A 21,803-nucleotide genomic window follows, 5' to 3' on the forward strand; every position below is an offset into this window, starting at 1 on the left:
TGAGCCTCCGGTTTCCCGAATTCAAAAGCTTACACCGGCTATTGTTTCGCCACTCTCCTCCTCCCCTGTTTGCATATTCGAAATGTATTTGAACACGTTACTTTTCCACATTCTGCGGCCAAATTTACCGCGTCTCTACGTTTCTCTTTATTATCGCGTGAAATCATAATTCCAATTTTAATTGGAGGAAGAAAAATAATTTAAAAAAAAAGAAAAAGGAAGAAAGACATTCGAGAAGAATTATTGTTTGGAATTTTCGATGATATTGTCGATTCATAGAGAGTTCGAAATATCTATGAGCAGTGAAATGACAACGGGATTTCGGTTATCGATAACGAATATCGTTTCCTCGAGCGGTTTATCCTTCGCAGTTTTCTCGTTGCTTTATGCATGTGCCACTATTTCACGAGCAAGTTTGAAATAAGAAGGTATACGTTTCTTTTGTTTGCTCTCGGACTGTTCACCCGGAAGCAGCGTCGACGGAAGTTTTCACCTCGGATAAGATCCTCAACGCGTTCAAGGGGAACAGGAAAGCGGAATTCAAGGGTTGGAATAATACCAACTTTCAACCACCAATCGAAAATTCCATGCATGGAACTTGCAAGTTTTAGTGAAATGAGTAAAGTGGCGCGAGAATTTTTAACTTTCGAAATCGTTCTTTCTTTCCAGATTTGACGTTGAATAATTTCTTCCATTTCGCAAAGAAGACGAAGAAGAAGATCGATTCTAATTCAAACGTGGTGATGAATGAACAAAAGAGCGGATCGAATAATCCTGAATCTTTGCATAAAATCATGGATTATTAATAGATTTTCTATTCTACATTTTTTACATAAGCTTAGATATGCAGATCCATGATTCGTGGAATTGTGAATTGGGCAGTTTCGAATGAATTAGGATTTTCTGATTTAGAAGTCTCAATTTGGAACAGGTTCTTTTATATCTTTCTTCTCCTTAACAACAATTCAGAATATTCATGATATTTCGTTTTCGAAGTTTGCTTTGCATTGAACACTAAACGAAACGTTAGCTCAAGATGGCCGAATTTTAAGTGAAACAAGGAAGAGGATTCGAGTCCTTTGTTACTTTTCTCATACTTTTCCTCCGATACAACAATTTTAAAAAGTATCTTTATTAATCGGAGAAATTCTCAATGGCGGTTCTCCGCCTTTCTTTTCTTCTTTTTTTCCTTTTATTGCTTGCATAAATAACGCGGTCTGCGCCCTCGTTCGCGACTTTCTTGCTTCCTCGAAATGCCTGCAATTCCTTCCTTCAGCAGATGCACGATTATTAAGAATTCTAACGGTGTGAGCGGAGATTAGCGCCTGGCCGCCCGTCATTTAATATGCAAACAAGAAAAATGTAACTATAAAGAAAAAAAGTTTATTGAGCCGAGCCACGCGCGCCACCACCCCGCCATTTATCCGTACTACTCCGTAATTCAAATCACCGTCACTCGCCGCTCACAGTTGTGCGTGCTGCGGCCGACGCATATTTTTCTAAAGATCTGATAGCTAATCAGTTTAATTGACAGTAATCGAAGTCTAGGAACAAAAGAAATCACATAAGAAATTTTTTCTTGGGAAAGGTTTTATTTTAAGATTGCGAAATATCAGAGGAAATCTTTTTTTAGTGGTATTTTTATATCTCAACTCAATGTTTGTCCGCCCACGAATCATTGCTCGCAATATATTAAACTATTTGGAAATCCCAGTAAATATTATCGCGATACTCTTTTAATTCTTCTTGAGAATCACAGAGTCCTCTGAAACGTAAACACGTTTGCTCGACGTACAAAAAGAAAAAAACCGACATCATCAACACAATATCAGCCTGTCGTTTAATCCTCGAAGAAGCCAGCTGGCGAAACGTGTACGCGGAATAAAATTCCCCGATATCGAATAAACTCAAAGCAGAAACTTTCTTTTTCTCCATTCCTCGAAGCAATTGGCTAGAACGAGCAAAAAAAGCGAAGAAGAGAAAGCGATATAAAACAGAGATGCCGATCATCATCGAGCGGCGCGTTATCGAGATCCTATCCCGCGCGACTATCCCCCATCGCGGACCGAAAAGTCGTTCCGTTAAAAAATATCGAATAATTCATGGCCGTCCGATCGAGTCAGACCAGCTGCAAACATCGGCCGAACGAAACGCGAGCATTGTTCCTCCCCCTCTCCCCCTTCTCTCTCACCACCCAACAGTTCCACTATTTTCCACCGTTATTTTCATCGCGTGCAATCTCCGTAATTATCGTCCCGGGCGATGCATCGATCGACCGATCGATCGAACGATCGAGGCCATCCGCGCATCAATTGTTGCGCGCCCGTCGAAACGGGTGCCGGTTAAATCGATCATCGGCCTTTCCTCCTCCTTTCGTCGGGTGTTAAAAGCTGTGTGGGAGGCGCGGACCTCGTATTCTCGTATTTCGACGCGGCGGTGGGGTGTCACGCACCACCGGTATCGGCTAATTGCGCCGACCATTAAGGATTCTCCGACTTGTGCATAATAAATAGGTCGTTACGGGGTAAGGGGGAGGGGTCCCGGGTCGGGCAAAGCGCGCTTCATCACCTGGAGGGAGGGAGGGAGGGAGGGCAATCCTTCCTTTTATCGCAAATTAATTAATCCTTGGCAGTTTTCATTAGGGGAAGCGGAAGACGCGGAGCAAGCTCCCTCTTCAGCTTTGCCTCTCGTAAACACCCTCTTCGTATAAATTGTTTGCCTGCCGCGTTTAAGTGCCCTCGCAGGGAGGATTCGATTAATTTCTTCGACGCCTGCGATCGACTCGATCGCGATGTATCTCCTGTCGCGTGTTTGCTTTCAACTTTGTTCTAACGTAAGCGTAATTCCATTTCTTTTCTCCGTTTCCTTTTTTTTACCTTTGATGATCCTCGGAGAAGATAAATACGTGGATTTTATTTTTATTGTTAAATTTCGTTACAGAGTGGAAACGAAAGTGGTACTCTCTTTAAAAGAGTGCAACTGCAGATGGAGTAATTTTTTTAACGCGTGTTGAAAAATTTCAGGCTTTTTCCTCTCTCTCTCTCTCTTTCTCTTAATACACTTTTGAAAATATTGTCCGTCTATTGTTTTATCATTCGGTTTACCAATTTCAATATCCAAGTGTTTTATTAATAAATCTGCTTCATAAATTTGTACAGATTTTGTACCGATTAATCGGATATGTCTCGCAACATATTGATAACACATTGCATATTTTATTAAGCATTGTGGACGCATTTATATTTCCGTTTTATCCTCGATATTAAACATGTAATATCCTATTTATCAAAATTTGGTGAGTATTGAATCGATATTAGGAGACGATTCGTATGATCATTCTTAATACTCGACACTTAAAAATCTGAAAAATTATTCCGTTCACCGTGTAACAATTTTTAACCATTGGCTTAATACTACAACTATGTGTAGTCCTTAAAGGATCTCGTATGATAAAAATTATACCAAAAGTTGTCACTTTCACCTATCAAAGGTGAATTTATTTAAAAGAGGAATTTTGTCACTTCATATGTATCAACTAGTTATTACAATAACTCTCTTCGAAGTGAAAATAAAATCTAGAAAAAAATATTTTCATAGAAATTAAGAAATGCATTGATTAACCATTAACGATTTTCGAGGAATGCGATCCAACAAATTTTTCATCAAGGATGAAAAATGAACGGACGAACACTCTGCACTGTCGGCAGAGAAGGAATTTCATATAAAGGAAATCGCTCGAAAAGCTTAATTCTTTTTCCGCCCGAGCGGTTGTAAAAGGATGTTTGCGTGCTAACAACAATTGCTTTTTCGATTACACAACTTTATATCCCGTCTTCCTCTGATCTCGATTCTCGCCGCCAGTTTGGCTTCAGGAAACTAGTAATCGAGACATGAAAGGATCGAGAAATGAAAATCGCGAGGAGCTTTTCCGCGAATCTGATTTCTAAGTTCTAAGGAGGGGAAGGGGATTTCTGTTCAAACGCAAAGACGGACGACGAATGGAAAAGAGGAGGTGAAGACAGGCCGGGCAGAAACAGATTCGAGTATCTTTCCAACTCTTCCTTCGGAAAGATCGCGATAGAAATCGTTTCCTCGTTGCGTTTCACGTGCATTTTTCAAACGAACGAGTTTCTTCTCATTCATATATGGATTTCTTGCAACGAACGCGAGCACAAGAAATCATGGATTATTCTTTCTTTTTTTTTATCACGGTTCCACTCCACGTTGATTGAACTTAGTTTCATGTTATGATGTCTGAGAGATACGCGTGGAACGAAAGGGTTAAGGAAATTAAAAATCTCGCTGCGAGCGAGAAAGATTCGTCGCTAAAGCAACAAAATAGAACGTCATGTCTCAGAAATTTCAGATTCATTATTTGAATATTTAGAGATATTGAAGATTGAATTTGTTTTTTTTTTATCTCGTTTATGAAAAGATAATCGAAATAAAAGAACACATAACTCATTATATCTCGAGTAAACAAGATGAAATAATGTGCTCTCCGAGATATTTTTATCAAATACGTATTTATAACGATATAAGAAAACATCAAGAATAATAATTCTTTAATTTCTCTCGAGCATTTCATTATAGAAACGAATATATTCTACGATAATTTTTCATACCTATTTTATATATAATCCTTATATTTATATCATTGAAGGATTTATTAAGCAATTTATCAGCATTTGTTTAGAACAAAGACAGAATAAACCATTTCACTCTATCTTTGTCTCACTTTGCCCAACGCAAACTTAAATTCCTCAACGAGTAATCCTCGAAACGATATTTTTGGATTCCAATCCTCTGAATTTTCGTAAATTCAGCTTAATATTTTTATAATTATACACAATACACTTACAACGTACCTCCATATTGGAATCGATATAAGATTTTTGTTCACGTTTGATTGAGCAACAACAAATAATTTTCCACGATCCACGGCTGTGATAAGCTGATCACGGTTGATCGATCGGTGATTTTCTTCCGCGGTCGAAAATCTTTATGGAAATCCTTTAAAAGGCCGAAATTGGGTTAGCCTCGTGGCTATTTTGCCGTCACGAAACCCTTATTTCTCGAGTTTAAACGGATTTTCATGGGAACCAACTTTCCCTCGTAGTCGGAAAACAAACTTCGCTCCCCAGTTTTTCGCGAATATCCCCTCCTCCCCCCAAGCGCGAGGAATATCAAACATCCCGCGATGCTGAAATTTATCCGTGATAAATTTTCCCTCCGCGTGGCAAACTTGGTCAGCGGTGAAGCGGAAATATTCAATGTTGAAGTTGAACTATCGCTCGACACCAAACCGAGATTATCGTACATCATACGATATTCTAGTTTATTACGATATCATGAATAATATTAACTATTATGATTTCAGAAAATTCCAAGCCTCTTGATTCATTTCGGGTATTAAGGATCGTGTATTTTCATGCCGGATTTATGTTGCTGACGTTTCCACCGATTTTTCCATCCCAAATTGAAAATATTTTTCTAAAAATATTTCTCTTTGTCCCGCAAAGTGAAACGTTCGTGAACCTCTTTCTATACGAGGTGTCCCAGAAATGTGGGAACATTTGTGGACTTTTGTTAAATAGTTTCAACATTTTCTTTTGCAAAAATTTTCGGTTCCGTTAACGAATTATTAAAAAGACTGGCCAATCACAAACAAATTCAAACAATATGGAGAAGAAGTATTTTTTATCGAATTGTATCACGATGAATAATAATAAATTGTAATATTCAACACACGTTTTCTTCTGCATTAAGGATTCGTCATCGTTTCTCGGATTTGTTTGCGCTCGAAGGCACGTAGCCGATGCTAATCATCGACATTATCGTTCAGTGTTTCTTGTTAATAAATAAAACAAAGCTGAAACGAAAGAAAAAAATGTTGTTTGAGATTAAGTGTTAAATAAATTTATATTACTTATACGTGCAATTCATACTTACTATTTAATACTTTCTTTCGCGTTATAAGAATAAAGGTTTTACACAGACGTTCCATTTTGTCCACCTCAGTTTGAACACAACGATATTCCAATAATTTTTTAGAAAAATCTTATTTCCCTTCGTACGTCTTTTTTAACGTTTAAATCTCATTTTCTCGCAGACAAAGGCTCGCTTCAAGACCCCGTAACGAGGACAAATCCTTCTTTGCTCTTCGTTTTTTCGCTAACACAATTCAAAGTTTACCACTTTATCCCAGGTTCCACGTATTTCCCCCTCCTTCGAAACGCAAGTGTTTTAGATATAGGGGAGTTAGGAAACTGTAGTATTGAAATTGAAACTTACGCGTATTCCCAATGGCGGTTCGAAACGACCTAACTGCAGCTATTTTCCGTCTTATTATCGCGATACAAATTACACAATCCACGTTGCAATTGGACCGCCGATGATATTTCAGCAATAACGAGACGGACAGCGCTGTTGATATCCTAACCATGCATATCCTTTGCTACAGATTGCTAATAGGAAACGATAGTGGTTAATTAGAATCCTAATCTGCGAATATCTTTGTGAAAATTGATATCCAACCGAAATTGCAGTGATTTAAATGACATCGCGTCACAACAGGATAATTTTGATCGATCTTTCACCAATCTGAATCATCCGTCGCTTTTATTATCGATTCGAAGATAATTGTTCAGCTCGAATTTTCCAGCGAAGAATAATGTGCTTTGTTTTCTATTGTCTTCTTCCGCGATATCGATTATTATCAAAGTGAAAATCTAATAAAAAGAAACAATATTAGTCATAATAACGTAGAATTCACAAGAGTAAGATTTTAAGATAAGAGTAGAGAGGAGATCGATTACGAAATGTCGCATGAAAAATTTAATTATTATAGTCGAAACGAATATTAATTAAATTCAGAAAACTTGAGAAATTTATAACTCTTCGTTACATCAGGGTGTAGTTCAATGAAATTCTTCATTGATCCACGAAATAAAATCCACAGAAACTTAATTTTGATCCTCGAGTTCGTCATCAGTTGTACTCGAAACGAACTCGAATTATTCTATTTTAGAATCAACTCGAGACTTCAAATTAAATTACAATCGATGGAAAAAATTGCTAATCTGATCCACATTCTTTTGGCTGTCTTCCCATATATCATTTCACAATTTGCGAGTAAAACACGATGCGAATCCCGTCCATTTCTTGTTCAAGCATTCTCCATCTTTCTTTCTTCAAAACAATTGCGCCTTTTGATGTAAAATACGACAATAACCAAGAATCGATTGATCCAAAGTCTGATTGCCTTTACCAATCGCTTTGTTCCCTCTAAATAGCATTAACGTCGCCTTGATGTTCGTCAATCTGACGGATGCACGGTGAATTCCGTTTGACGCGAGATACGCAACCGTTGGAATGCGACCAACGGTTTGGAATCCGGCCATTTTACGGTGCAATAGTAATCGCGAGCCTGTGTGATCTCAGACACGGCAATCTCGATTCGGATTACAGCTCATTGGATGATAACCCAAGCCTTTGAACAGAATTTCCAAAAACCGAATTCATGCTTCGATATTATTCTTCGGAAAGAATAACAAAATTTCGCGCACAAAATTTGCTCATACCTCGATTCTCCGTCGAATTCATCTTTAGAATGTTCTTCTACAAATAACAAAGTATCGCGCACTTGAATCGTTTATCTTTATTAAAACTGTCCACAATGTGTGTTAGAGATAGCGCGTGAATGAAAGCGTCCTCGAGAAGATAGATCTATTTAACTTATTCTTAGAGATAGATAGATGCTTTCCTCGACGGATGATTTCATTTGGATAAGGAATAACAAGGGAAAATATTGTGTACAAATTTTTAATCCGTGATAATCCAAATATTTTTCCATCGAATAAGAAGCAGGGAAACGCGAAAGGAAAAAAGCATCGTGTTTTTCCTTCGAATTGGCGATATTTACTAGCTGCCAAAGCTAACCTCTCCTCTCCCCCTTCTATCCAAAGCTTGGGGAAATATCCAAGGACTGAGGAGGAGACGGTGAAGGCAAACGTGGAGGGCGAAGTGCGTGGGAAAACTAGGAGTACGTTCACCCGCGACGACGAGTTTCATTCAACCGGGAGTGGAGGGAGGGAAAAACTTTTTTCTAGGGATGAAGAAAGAAAAGGAGGGGGAGGGGAGCTGCGTCGAAGCGAGGGGTTGCGCTTGTCGAGCGATATAAGTGCGTGAACAGGTCGTGTTATACGCTTGGATTCAAGTGGTGCGCCCGGCCGCTACGTTTTAATTATGGCCGGCTTACTTTCCTAACCTTCGTTAGAACCGCTATTAGCCGCGAGAATTGTATTTTTACTACGTTATTTTAATTATGCGAGGCTTGGAACGAAATGGCGATCCAGAAGATTGAACGTCAATTATGGAGGATGGTTAATAGGATATAGATTTAGTAGATTTCTTGGACGGCGCCCCAAGTATCGAATAAACGACGTACCTCTTGATTTATTTGATCAATAGAGACAAGTTTTTACTCACAAACGATTAAAACAGTGCAGTTTGTTTTAAAAGTTTAATTTATCGTAAAGATGTGATTTTTATATGTATAGATTTAAAAGTTTGTAAGACTAATTATAGAAGTCGATTCACAAGACAAAGTTGGTGTATAAAGATGACGCTTAAGGCTTATTTATCGACACATCGAAAGCCAGCCTCCAGAGTTTAACTTCCCTCGTATTTGGAGAGAGGTTGAGAAAGTTCCGTGACTTGTTAAATTTAACTCATAATACTTGGAACCGCAGGAAGCTGGATCTCTACCGTGTGTGAATTCGACCCATGCCTCACATATGTTATATTAGTTTTGACTTTGAATCGAGTACGTGTCTCACGAATCAAAAAAAGAGAAAGACAAATGATTTATATTTAAATATTCATGAGAAAAATTTCGTCGAATCGAGTACATCTTCGATTCGATAATAAAAATGATATAGATCCGAACGAGAGCCTTCTTTTCCTTTTTTTTCTTCACAACATTTTACCAAGAGATATTACACTTTTCGTGTATTATATCCCCACGATGAGAAGATGTTTTCTTAATTGCCATATTTTATGCACGTTGCCATGTCTTCCATCGAGAATTTTCGAGTTACATAGGTGCATTGACCGACGCTTAATTGACCGAAATGGATTTAAATTCATTACGCGTTTCAAATATATATATATTTCTTCATATCGCGCCACCATTTTCCACGTTTCATTAATATCAATATAAAACAGGTAGCGCGAATCCGCGAATTTCAAATTTCAATTTGAACCTTTATTTTCTTTCTTTGATCGCTTTATAACCCCGAAATTGAACCGCTTTTGAATACGAAAGTGAATGGAGATTCTCCTGCGATTCGGTCAGCCGAGCTCGTGTTAAAAATTTTTTCGATATTAAACAACCATCTCCCCTTCACCCTTCGAACAACCATCCAATAGAACCGCCGCATCTCATCCCAAAACGACGAATAAATTCTCCCTCCCTCCTCCTGTTTATCGAAACTTTGGATCGATCGATCGATCGAAAATTCGCCCCATCCTCCGTGCACAAAATCGATCCATCATGATCCTCGACGACACTCGAACTTCCGCCAACGCGAAACTCGACTTTCGCATCGAAACAACGTTTTCATATCTTCGTCATGTGTCTCTCGTTCTTGTTCAACGGACAACGTACGCACCCACCCCGCCATTTTGAATAAGCCAAAAGTTTATTATCGTTCCCTCGAGTATTTCTCATCGATTAATAAATAATCTGTTCGTCTTCCTCACCTCGTTTCTCACCCCCCTTACGGAGGGAATTGGCGAGCGAAAGCTTCAGTTTTATTTTTTCATTTTCAACAAGGAGATTTTGATTCAAGAAGATGGATCTGGCGTTTCGATCGATTTTACGATTTCTGGTATTTCGTGGAAGGATCGACAAATTCCGCAGAGCGGAAAAAATACGAATTTAAAGTTCTAATTTCTTTTCCCGTGGTTTGTCGGGGCAGAAGGAGGAGGAGGAGGGAATATAAAATATTCGCCAAGTTTTCTCCTTATTCCGGAGCGCGAATTATTATTCCTTGGCTCGGCCAATTCTCACGGCTGTCGACTATTTCGGTGTTAAAGGGGAAAGGTATTGCTTGTATTTGTATCCCGCTTCTGAAACACTCTAGCTGTTGATAAATAACGTTAATTGGAACGGCCATTTTCCTCGTTCATTGTTCCCCGAGTAGATTGTGCGTGCTAACGATAGCCAGATGACTGTTTCTTGTGTTTATCGTCAAGATTTTTCAAACAGGAGAGTTGTTTCAGATAAGAGAGTCCGAGGAGAGGAGAAAAAGAAAGAAAGAAAAAAGAAAAAGAAAGGCATTATCGAGCATGAAAGAAACGTAGAATTATCTTGAACTGCGTTGAGATATTTTTAAAATCTTCAAGTGTTTTTGAATTTAATTTTTTTATAGATAAGTGTTATTTTTCCCTGGATTCTTTTTTCTCGCTTCTCTTGATTGCGGGAAACGAAAGAGAGAAACATTTCTTAGCGAGGAAGAAATATTTCTAAAAATTGAAGTTCTACTTGCAGAAATCGGAGGAATAATTAAAGGATCATTATTCCACGAATCGAGATAAAAAGAGAGGAACGTACTTTCTCGAATTGTTGCGGAATAACGATTTCGATTTTTTTCATAAACTTCCGGTTAATTTGTAAGTTTGTTGCCTAGATTTTCATTCCAGAGGGGGATTTTATCACGGCCTTATTTAATTTTATATCCAGCAGCTGTACGTAGAAAACTGGCCGCGGCAATTTCCATTCGAGAGGCAGAGCGCGGCCTTTTAAACCCAATTTTTTTTATTTTCTTTTTTTTTTACCCTCGAAAATATGAATTGCAAAACTTACATATACACGGGGCCGCATTCAACGGGCGCACAAGGTTCGGGGAAGGAAATTGGACTCTCCGGGATTGCTTCGAGTCTTCAGAGAAGAGAGATCCAAGCGAGAACTCGATTCCCAAGCTACATCGACAATCATTTAACCCCCTTCGTTAATCGAAGCTTGATTCTCTTCCGTCCTTTCCTCTTAATTAAAACTTAATACCATGGACTATTAAAAGACAAGAAAAAACAACAAAGCAAAGAAAGATCGAGTAATAATTAAAAACTTTGACTCCCTTTTTAATCTCACCTTCCCCACTTGGACAAGAAAATTTTCTCATTTCCCTCCCTCTCTCTCTCTCTCTGTTTTCCCAAATTTCTTTATCCAGAAGAGATATCAAGCGTCGAGGAGAGAAAAATTTCGCGAGGGAGAGTAGAGAGAAGCGAGAGAAGGAAGGACGGCGCGCAAAGGTTGGCAATCTTCGCGGTTGGTGAACCCACGTTATTCCACGGAATTACAGTGGACGCGCGTTATTCCGACCGTAGCCACTTTCGCGACACAATGTCACGTCTAAGCCGGGAGACGCCCTTTGTGCGGCTGAATTCTTTCCCCGGCTAACGAAAATTCTTCAACCGAGGGAGCAAGAGGGAAGGGGCGAGCATCGCGCTACCTCATGTTCGCCATCTCATTTCCCTCGCACGAGATTCTCCTGGGTTCGCGACCCGGTGTAATGAGCTGCCAGACATTGCTCCACAGTCACTTAGAAACAACGAAATACCTGAGAACAACGACCGTCATCCGAGCACTGATGGTAGGGGGAGGAGGGTTCACTCTCTCTCTTTGCTTTGAAACTTTGGTGGAGATCGGCGATGTCAGTCCAAGATCTTCAATGCGTTTCGTCCTATTCATCCCTCGTGTCGTTCTTATCCTCATAAGGGGATAATATCGATCAAGTAGATAGTAGCGAAGATTGGAATTGCAGTTGCTATTTAAAATGATTCGTTAATCATTTTATGTGTTATGCAAAATGCGTATTCGTAATTGGAAATTCTTGTCGAATCGGTCAATCAATGGCAATTTGTGTTTCGAATAATTAAAGAATAGCAACATTCTTTTTTATGCTTTAAATATCGCAATTGCAATTGTTCTTACGAGTGGAAATACGCGAAAGAGAGGGCATGAATGCGAAATGGAGTTTTTCCAATTGCGGGGTCCATCGGTGACATATTACATACCCGTTGTGCGTGTGATGCAATTATTCGAAGAACGTGCTCTCATTTAATTTCATGGTATTCCAACTATGTTGATTTACCGGATGGACTGTTGCGTATTGAAAATTTAATTAGGATCACATTGCTTGGTCCCGTGTTGTGCTTTCGATAATAATGCATGCGTGGGTTAATTAATTTGCAGTCGTGGATGCACGACTGTTTAGCATCACGTGTGTAACGAGTCGCCGCTTTTCCCGTTCTGTCCATTCTCTTTTGTTCCCGCCAATTTATCGAACCACCGTGGCCTGCAATGCATTTCACGTGTTACACGAATCTCGAAAAACGTATGCGAGGTTATGATCGAAAACGTATACGTTAAAAGGGCGACTTCCTCGCGAGATAAATATTTATGAAATGGATGATTATTCTTTTCTTTTACCGTTGAAACAAATTTATATTGGTTAGAGGAATTAAATTGTTGCGCATTTTTAAAGAATTTCTATACCGTTTCTTTAACTTAACACGGATAGATAATTTTTTTAACACGCGTTGACGTATCTATAAAAATTCCACAATTTTATTTATACAAAGTTATCAATTACATCTCTCTTTAAAGAGTCAGAAAATTATTAATATAAAACCGGTATTATAGCGAGATTATTCATCGCAACTAATTAAAGTTGTATTTTAATAAAAAAGTCATACCAAATAATGTAACTCAATCGATGATTCTACAATTCGCATCCACGTAAACCACGCGCACACAGCTTCCTTCTTCGCGACGATATTCAACAAGAAATTTCCGTTACACTCTGTCATCGATTACCAATTCCCCTTTACGATTTACGAGATAATAATGGAGTATCGATGACACTGTTCGAAAAACTGCTGCCCGACATCGGATGAAAGTCTGCGAAAGAGGAGGGGTGGATTATCCGCGGGAAGAGTCGTGAGACAAAGTCCTGTCGAGATAGGAAGCTACGACCGCGAACGAGGGCTAATAACCTAGGAAGTTAATTACGGCCGTAAACTGCGAGGGGGGAGTTGTTTGACTATCCCTTCGTGGCAAGGGTGGCTGACATAACGTGGCCTCGTTACAACGGCGCAACGCAAATCCCTACGTCTCCACCCTCGTCTCGCCCTTTCGAAGCGATCGCGCATGAAAAGCATTCCATTTTCTTCTTTCGAATCCGTGGAAATTAAGTTAAAATCTCAACGTTCGTCGCCAGTTCGTGATCATCTCGAGCATAAAAATTTTCTTTTCGTATGAACGATCGATTAAATTCTATTTTGGTGGTTATTGTTCCTTTTTTTCCCCCCCCTTTTCTTCTTTCAATTAATTGCGAAGGGAGAGAAAATCATTACGGAGTTTCGTGCTCTTTTCCTTATTTTTCGTATTCTTTCTCTATTTTTTGTTTGTTCTCTTTTCGCTTTGAAATTAATTGCTTTTTTTTTTTGTCGTTTCAGAACGCAATTTGTCGTGGTACAGTTGTCTCACACGATTTTCTTTTTCTTTTCGTAGAATTAATTATTCGGGAGGGGGGCAAGTGGAGGGATCAGAGTGACTCAATGATCGTAACAACCATCTCGCACGCGCAAACTTTTTCTTCGAATCCTTTCTTTCCATTATTGCTCTTCTCTTTCCTTCTTCCCTTTTGTGGAATTAATTATCAAAGGGATCGATTTTTTTCTTTAAATTTAATCTAAAAAAGTTTAGATTTCCTACGATTATTGTTATTGTTCCCGTTTCTTTTTTCACGGAACTAATTGCCGGCGGGAAACAGGGGGAATCGTTGCAAAGTTTCGCACGTTTCGTTGTTTCAGCGGTAAAAAAATGAAAAACGAGTCCGATTTAAAGCACAGGTTTAAGAAGAAGCATGGAGGGGGGCCGTGTTGGAACGTGGCGGTGGAAAGACTGATAACTACCTGGGAAGAACGAATGTTTACAGTATGAATAATTCATCGTTTCGGTGAAATTGTACCCGGAATGGACAATGAACGGATGCAGTTCGCAATAAGCCGGGAGGAAAATTACGCGCGGAAATAATGCTCCTGCGAAACTTTGTCCCCTCGTTGCGTTTTATAAGCGAGCAACGCGTTTAACCCCCCCCCACAACGATCTAAGTAAATCTCGATCATATAAATCGCGCTAGGAAGTGTTTTTCGCAACATACACGTTCTCACGTTAGTATTTTTAATTAGTACTCTACGGAGAACGTTGAGGAGGGAGGAGGAGGGGTTGGAACGTACCCTCAGACTCGTAATCTCGCGGATTAATTAACCCCAAGCTCAAAACGTTTAATTAAATCAAGAAAATTTACTCGAGATGCGAATAATATTTCTCGTCTCTTTCTTTCGTCCCTTTTCTTTTTTCTCGGGAAGAATCTAGGGGAAAAATATCTATCTAGGGATCTCTAATTTATAGAACGAAAAAGAGAGAGAGAGAGAGAGAGAGTGAAATGATTTCTGTGACAAAAGTCGGATATTGAGCCGTGGTTCCGGAATCGACGTGGACCATGTTCTATTTCAACAGTGTATCGTTGCTCGTGTTCCACCAAAACAATGCGTGTCAGAGAACATTTTTTTGCGAGCGATCCGAAAAACGTTTTCCTTTGTCCAGTGCGCGCGAGCCGGATTGATCGGGAGTAAAAAAAAAAAAAAAAAGCAACAAAAAAAAAAGGTGGCTTTGATTCGTTTTCCTCCCCCAAACTGGATACCGATATCATTCAAATGTGACGAATATTGGCAGTCTATAGGCGTTCGGTTGATTATCTTTATGCGCGGTTTGTTTTACAAACACGGAGACCCGAGAAACCGATTGAAAATTTCAATGTTATCGAATCGGTTGGAATTTTGATAAATCGTTTTCGAATCCATTTTACGCGGATCAAAAGAAGAAAGGGGGAGAGAGGAGGGGGATTCGTACCGGTCACCGGAAAAAATCGATAAAATTTTTCTTTTCAACACATCCTGTTTCGAATCATTTTCATCGAAACTTTTTCATTTCCCGTGTAAAAAAAAAAAAAAAGAAAGAAAAAAATAAATAAAACAAAATAAAATATCGACGGTGTTTGTTTTATATTCTTTTTTTTTTTTTCGTTCCCCTTCCTCTGTTTCAATTAAGAAGAACCTTTATTGGTAATGTTTGTTATAAAACGCTTTTTTATTTCGAACGAAACGAAATGCATGGAAATAGCTTTGAAATAGAGCGCTGTTTTCAATCCATTGCCCGCTTCATTTTGGCTACACGTTGTTTCATTTTTCCTTTGTTACCCGTTTTATTGTCAACGAATATCTCTATTCGAAATTAAAACAACCGCTTGTTTGGTAATGGATCCCACTTCCCTCTTTTAACGACACGCCATTCCAATTATCTGTTTCCATACTGATGATTGTGCCCGCTCGATAAATTAATTTCTCGACTTTTTTTTGAAGAATTTACGACAAAATGTCGACAATGATTCCTTATCTCTAGCAGAATTTTTACAGACTTTGCATAAACGCCATAGACAAGCGAGATAAATTAGATAGCTGTTTATCATTTTTCACACGGATGTTTATTTCAAAAAAAAAAAAATCTTATCGAGAAGTGAGGTGTATTACAATGTTCCACAGTGGAGAGTCTTCCGCTAACTTTTACTCGATCTTTTTTTCGATCCAAGTGTCGATACAGTTACTTCCAAAATGCAAAACACCGATACGTAATAAAAATATATCAGATAACTTTAGGAAATAATAAAAAATTATTCCGAAAAACATCCAAAGAAAAATAAAAAGAAATCATTTTCTTCTTCCTTTATCAAACATAGTTTTATAATCTTTCTTTCCAACATCCGAACGATTCTTAATAAAATAATAAATCTCTCGTTCCTTTCAATCCGTACATCATAAATTATCAAACGCGAATATTTTCCAAGCCGACCATAACTTGTTTTTTAAACAAGAGAAAAGCATCACGTGTCGGAAAAACTCTCGATACATGGTTGCATGATGCAAATAGTAAACAACTTCGATATGGAAAATTTCTTTCCCAGACAAGAAGAAGAACATATCGTCCGATACGCGTGCGATAACACAGCCGAAGTGGCCGGCTATAATCTTATCATCGTGCACAACCGATATTCAACAAAGTCACGCGTTCCTTCTTTTTTCGATTCACAATAATAATCGGAAAAGTAATTCGACGTAAACAGATTAATCGAATCCGTTTCGAATAAATACACGACACTGGGCCCGTTGCCCGTCAATAGCTCGACAAAATGTTTCGAGCAACGATAACAGTTCCTTGCCTCTTGCTCGTCGCGTCTCTAGTCAACTGCGTGGACGTGAACTGGTACAAAAATGCTCTCGTCTACCAAATCTATCCGAGGAGTTTCCAAGACAGCAACGGGGACGGTATAGGCGATTTGAACGGGATCACGGCCCGGATAGATCACATCGCTGACATAGGAGCCCAGGCTCTCTGGTTGTCGCCCATCTACAAGAGTCCCCAGGTCGATTTCGGTTACGACATCTCCAACTTCACGGACGTCGACCCGGATTACGGCACTTTGGCAGATTTCGACAGGCTCGTGAGAAGGGCGAAAACTCTCGGTTTGAAGGTGATCCTCGACTTCGTGCCCAATCACAGTTCCCACGAGCATCCGTGGTTCAAGAAGAGCGTTCAAAGGATCAAACCGTACGACGAGTACTACGTATGGCGCGACGCGAGGATCGTGAACGGGACCAGGCAACCGCCCAACAACTGGCTGAGCGTCTTCTGGGGCTCGGCGTGGGAATGGAACGACGTTCGACAGCAGTACTATCTGCACCAGTTCGCTGCTGGCCAGCCGGATCTGAATTACAGGAGCGCCGCGTTGGATCAGGAGATGAAGAACGTGCTGACGTTCTGGATGGACAGGGGAGTGGACGGTTTCCGGATCGACGCCATCAATCACATGTTCGAGGACAAGAGGCTGTTGGACGAGCCGAGCGCGAACAGGACCGACCTCTCCAAGGACGATTACGAAAGCTTGGTCCACGTGTACACGAGGGACCAAAACGAGACGTACGACGTGTTGAGAAGCTGGAGAAACCTTATGGACGAGCACTCGAATCGCACCAACTCCGACCCCAGGATGATCCTCACGGAAGCGTACACAGAGTTCAATTTGACGGTCAAGTATTACAAGTCCGGATCCACGGTCCCCTTCAACTTTATGTTCATCATGGACCTCAACAACCAGTCGACTGCCTCAGACTTCAAACAGCTGATCGACAGATGGGTGGGAAACGTGCCGAACGGGAGCGTTGCCAATTGGGTCTCGGGCAATCACGACAATCACCGCGTCGCCTCGAGATTCGGCAGGCAACGGGCTGACGAGATCCTAATGCTGACGTTGACTTTGCCCGGCATAGGGGTTGTTTACAATGGGGACGAGATCGGGATGGAGGACAGGCCGTTCACGTACGCGGAGACGGTAGACCCGGCCGGTTGCAACGCCGGCCCCGCCAAATATTACTTGAAATCCAGGGATCCCGAGAGGACGCCCTATCAATGGGACAACAGCACGAGCGCTGGATTCTCCGACAGAAACAAGACTTGGCTACCCGTCAACGACAATTACAGGTCTCTGAATCTTGCCGCTCAAAAGAAGGAATATTATTCCCATTACGTGGCGTTCAAGTCCATGTCGTATCTGAAGAAGCAGCCAGTGATCGCGAACGGGAGCTTGGAGGTGGACGTGATCGATGGAAAGGTTCTGAGCGTGAAACGGAAACTCGGAAACGACACCGTGATAGTTATGGTAAATTTCTCCAAAAATCCTGTCACTATCAACATGTCCACGCTACATCCACCTGCCGATCTCGTCGTCTACGCGAACAACGTCATCGGCTCCGGTCTTAGCCACGGTAACTGGATCTATCCGACCTCGATGACTATCCCCGGCTCTAACTCGGCTATATTCACCAATTACAAATTGTATTGGCGATATTGGCAAGGTGTAGATTGGTTGTAGATTGGCGGAAGATGATTGTTTATTTTTTTTTGCCTCTTTTTATTATCGATCGAACATGTTTAATAAATTTAATATTATCAATAATCGATTTGTCCAGGTTTTCCTTCTCTTTCCTCGTATTTTTTGCTACGCAATTATGGGATAAAATTCGTTCGGTTCTTTCTTGTTAGGCGAGTCGAATCGATTGAAAATATGTAAAACGAAGCTTTTATAAAACGAACCTTGGATGCTACGAATAACAATAACTTTCATATTCATATCGAGCAAGAATTAATTTGGTATTTATAATACGGGGATTTAATAATTATCCGTGAAAATTCCTTAACGAGGCCACGATTCGTTTAAAGTGGTAATAATTATTTATCTATTAAAATTCTCATCAATTCCTACAGCAGGAATTTGTTTCGATCTATTCCCCTTATTGTTGGAGAATTCGATTATATTATTCTCGGACGAAACGTTAAATTGATTCAATTTTCATTAATTTCGTCCCTTGTTAGACATTCGGATAAATAAACGAACCAATGATTATCTCATTCGTTTCGGTCGATCATTAAATCTCCATTTTCATCGCGTTTTAAATGGTGGTATCCGGCAAGGGAAAAAGTCATTATAGAATAAATTTATATCGGATCCCGTTACAGCGATCGGTTAAAATAATTAATTAGAAACGGGATTGCGATTCAATTCGGCATCATAAATTATAGACGAGTAAAATCGGGCATAGAGATAATTTCTGTGTTACCTTTTATTCCCTCGATTTCCCCCATCCACCGGTATAGAAGAAAAATGGTCGGTGGGCTGCCAGTCAACGGCCATGTTAATTAACCGGCCATTTGCGTATTTAATATGGTCGAATTATTTAGCACATCGAAAATCCTTTCGCCAATTTTCGAATATTCATGGAATAATTACATTATGCCGTTCTTAAATTCGAGAATACTCGAGGGAAAGGGTTGCAAATTTTATCTTTCGCCTCCTCGATAACGCGTCGAAGAATCATCGTCAACCAACTGACGTGTAATTAAAATTTCTAATATTGGAACTATAGTTAGAAGATATTTAGAGGCAGCCAAAGGAGAATTTGAAAAGCGGATATCCAGACGAAATTCAGCGATAGATATCGACAGAAGAATTATTATTTTTTCATTAAGAAATTTCTATTTTCACCATTTATGCTCGGATAAATCTTTTCGAGTTTCAATAGTAATTCGTCATAAATCTTCTTCCAATCAACAATACAAATTTCTCTAAATATTTTCTTTCCAGAAATTCTTCAATTTATTAATCCCCCTTCGCAATATTTTGCATTAGAAATCGAATGGAAGGACGTTTGCAGAAGAAAATAGCTCACAAATTCGGAATATAATCTTTTTCCTCGAAATGATTGTTCCAAGAAGACGATTCATTCGAACGAAACGCCATGTACAACAAAAGCCACAATATTCGTCGTTGCCTTGACATCACTAAAAATTAGATCCACTAACCCCGAGATGATTCAAAGTTCTCGATTATTCCCAGAAATTCTTCAACTTCCTGGAAAAGCCGGATCCTCCGTACCCAGATTTCGATCCTTCATCCATGAAATGCACAGTTTCGGATCGTTAGTGGCGTTCGTAAGTCGAGGGGGAATGGTCGAATAAGTGGTTAGTGTCGCGCGAACGATCCCTTCGAAATTTCTCGCGAATGAAGTCGGAGAGAGAAAGTGGAGAGTATTGTTTGGTCGTTCTCTGGAAGAGAAACGCGAGGGTTGACGATATATATATATATATATAGTGGAAATTCTCAAGTTTTCATGCAGACAGCCTCCAGTGTGTCGCGGTGCTGCACCAATCACGTTGAGTGCATATTCTTCAACCTATCCTCCTGTCTCTTGTCCCCGTTATTTCTCTTCCTCTTTCAGACGTCGCCGAGACACTTGGGAAAGATGTGCCCCCGCGCACACCATCGACTTCATTTGTGTACACACGGTTACGTATTCGCAACGCGGCCTCGTATCTCCGTCGAGGATCGACACACAGACGTCTCTCTTTCTCTCTCTCTCTTTTTCGCTCTTTCTTTTGTTCTCTCACGCGCGATGCGCGCAGCTTTTGCAACGATAGGATCAATCGTGGCAGAGCAGCGATCGACGCTTCGTTTCTCCCAGGAGCGGTTGTCGCGATGAACGATCACGCGTGTCTTCCATCGATTCCAGCTCGAATGCTATTCCGTATTTTTCTCCCCAACCGGGAAAATGAATGCGATCGAACCGATCAACGATAATAATCACAATTCTCTCGCGCGTATGCTCTTCGTTCAAAGAGATTTCGATCTGATTATTTAAAAAATAATTTTTATCGAGTTATACAAGTATCTCTTCGAGTTAAAGAAGGAATTTTTCGTAATTAACATATTGCGTAATTAAAAGGAAAGTCATTCGATAAATCAATGGTTTTCTTTGAACGATATCTAGGAAGAAATATTTTACTCGAAATTATATAACTCCGTGTGAAAATTTCCAGCACATTCCGCGTAAAGTAGTCAAATAACAACAAGTTATTACAAAGAAGAGCGAATAATTAAGATTTCGTTCGTGCAACGAACGAAATATTGCGTTAATAACGGCCAATTTAATCGTTTCGCCCAAGTCGTCGCATAATTAAACCTTTGACGAAGTCGGTGAACGGAGAAAGACAGAATTTTACTGGAGGCAGAAGAGAACTACGTTAAAACACTTCCAGTCAAAATTTCATATCGGATGGGTTGCATCGTCCCGCTCACGGCAATCTCTACCAAATATTTTGACGTTGAACGTCACGTCTGAAAGTCACGTCTTATTTCCCGCTCTACAGGCTCTTAATTAATTCGCGGCCTCCCCCTTGGGTCTTCTCACGACGGTTTCCGGTAGCCGTCTCTCTCTCCTCGCCATCCTTGCTTTCGACGCCCGTTTCCTTCCTCTCGTTCCATCGACCCATGAATTTTCGCCCAAGAATTCGCCTTTCAAACAGACTCTCTCTCTCATTTTCACTCTCGTTTCTCACTTCTTCTCTCGCGAGAAAAAGAGGGAGACTCGATCCAAGTGGCGATCACCGCCACAACGAACGCTGGTTTGCTGTCAGAGCGCTATTACCATAAAATCGAAGACGAAAAAAGCAATCTCACTCACCCCCTTTCCTTCGTGGTAGGCGCGAATCCGCTATCCCGCTGGCGGATATCTATCCCTCGCTTCGTTTACCGAAATGCCGTGTATCTGTAACGCACATACCGATCGATTATCTTTCCACTATCACGCTCCATCATCGCGGTGCATTGTACCCACGGCTTCTAATTCGAATCCGTCAACACGAAATTGAGGGGTAGGGGAGCGATGATCGAGAGCGCAGCGCGTGCCCCGACGCGATTCCAAGGACTCAGCACTCCCCCTTTGCTTTCGCGATTCGGCGATAAGCTATCGTTTCTATCGGTAAATAGTAAACACTGATCCCTCCCCCTCCCCCTCGATTGTTCTCCCCCTCCCTCCCCTATTTGCAAGCGTGTGAAACGTCCCCCGCGAGGGTGCGTCCGATCGCCAGTGTATCGGTTCTCCCCCTCCACAACGATCGGTGGCCAGGCCGTGCTATATTGACCGGCTGGATTTTATACCTCCCCCTCCTCCTCCCCCTCTCTGATCCAATTACCCTGAATAATTTATCGGCGAATCACAAACGTTAATGACATCGGGCCGAATTAAGCGGCGAGCTTTTCGAAAAGTGCGGCTGCGGCCGCGGT

General features: G+C 40.5%; 2 protein-coding genes across 7 annotated transcripts in view; one reads left to right on the top strand and one right to left on the bottom strand.

Moving 5' to 3' along the window:
- The window catches only part of LOC107995327 (protein artichoke-like), a 193,426-nt gene that overhangs the window by 29,616 nt on the left and 142,007 nt on the right, over nt 1-21,803 (bottom strand). For 2 of the 6 annotated variants that reach the window (XM_062078231.1, XM_062078230.1), the window contains exon 2: nt 21,202-21,285. The exons of 2 other annotated variants lie outside the window; for them this stretch is intronic. The gene's annotated coding sequence lies outside the window, so the exon portion shown is untranslated. Of the gene's footprint in view, nt 1-21,201; nt 21,531-21,803 lie in introns of those variants that run through there. 2 more of the 6 variants (XM_062078233.1, XM_028665517.2) reach the window with 1 other exon arrangement.
- On the top strand, nt 16,129-18,137 carry LOC107995328 (alpha-glucosidase-like). The gene has a single exon (XM_062078261.1). The coding sequence runs from the start codon at nt 16,317-16,319 to the stop codon at nt 18,054-18,056; it is 1,740 nt and encodes a 579-aa protein (XP_061934245.1). The 5' UTR covers nt 16,129-16,316; the 3' UTR covers nt 18,057-18,137.

The sequence above is a fragment of the Apis cerana genome, linkage group LG8, assembly GCF_029169275.1.
Source record: "Apis cerana isolate GH-2021 linkage group LG8, AcerK_1.0, whole genome shotgun sequence".
Lineage (NCBI taxonomy): Eukaryota > Metazoa > Arthropoda > Insecta > Hymenoptera > Apidae > Apis > Apis cerana.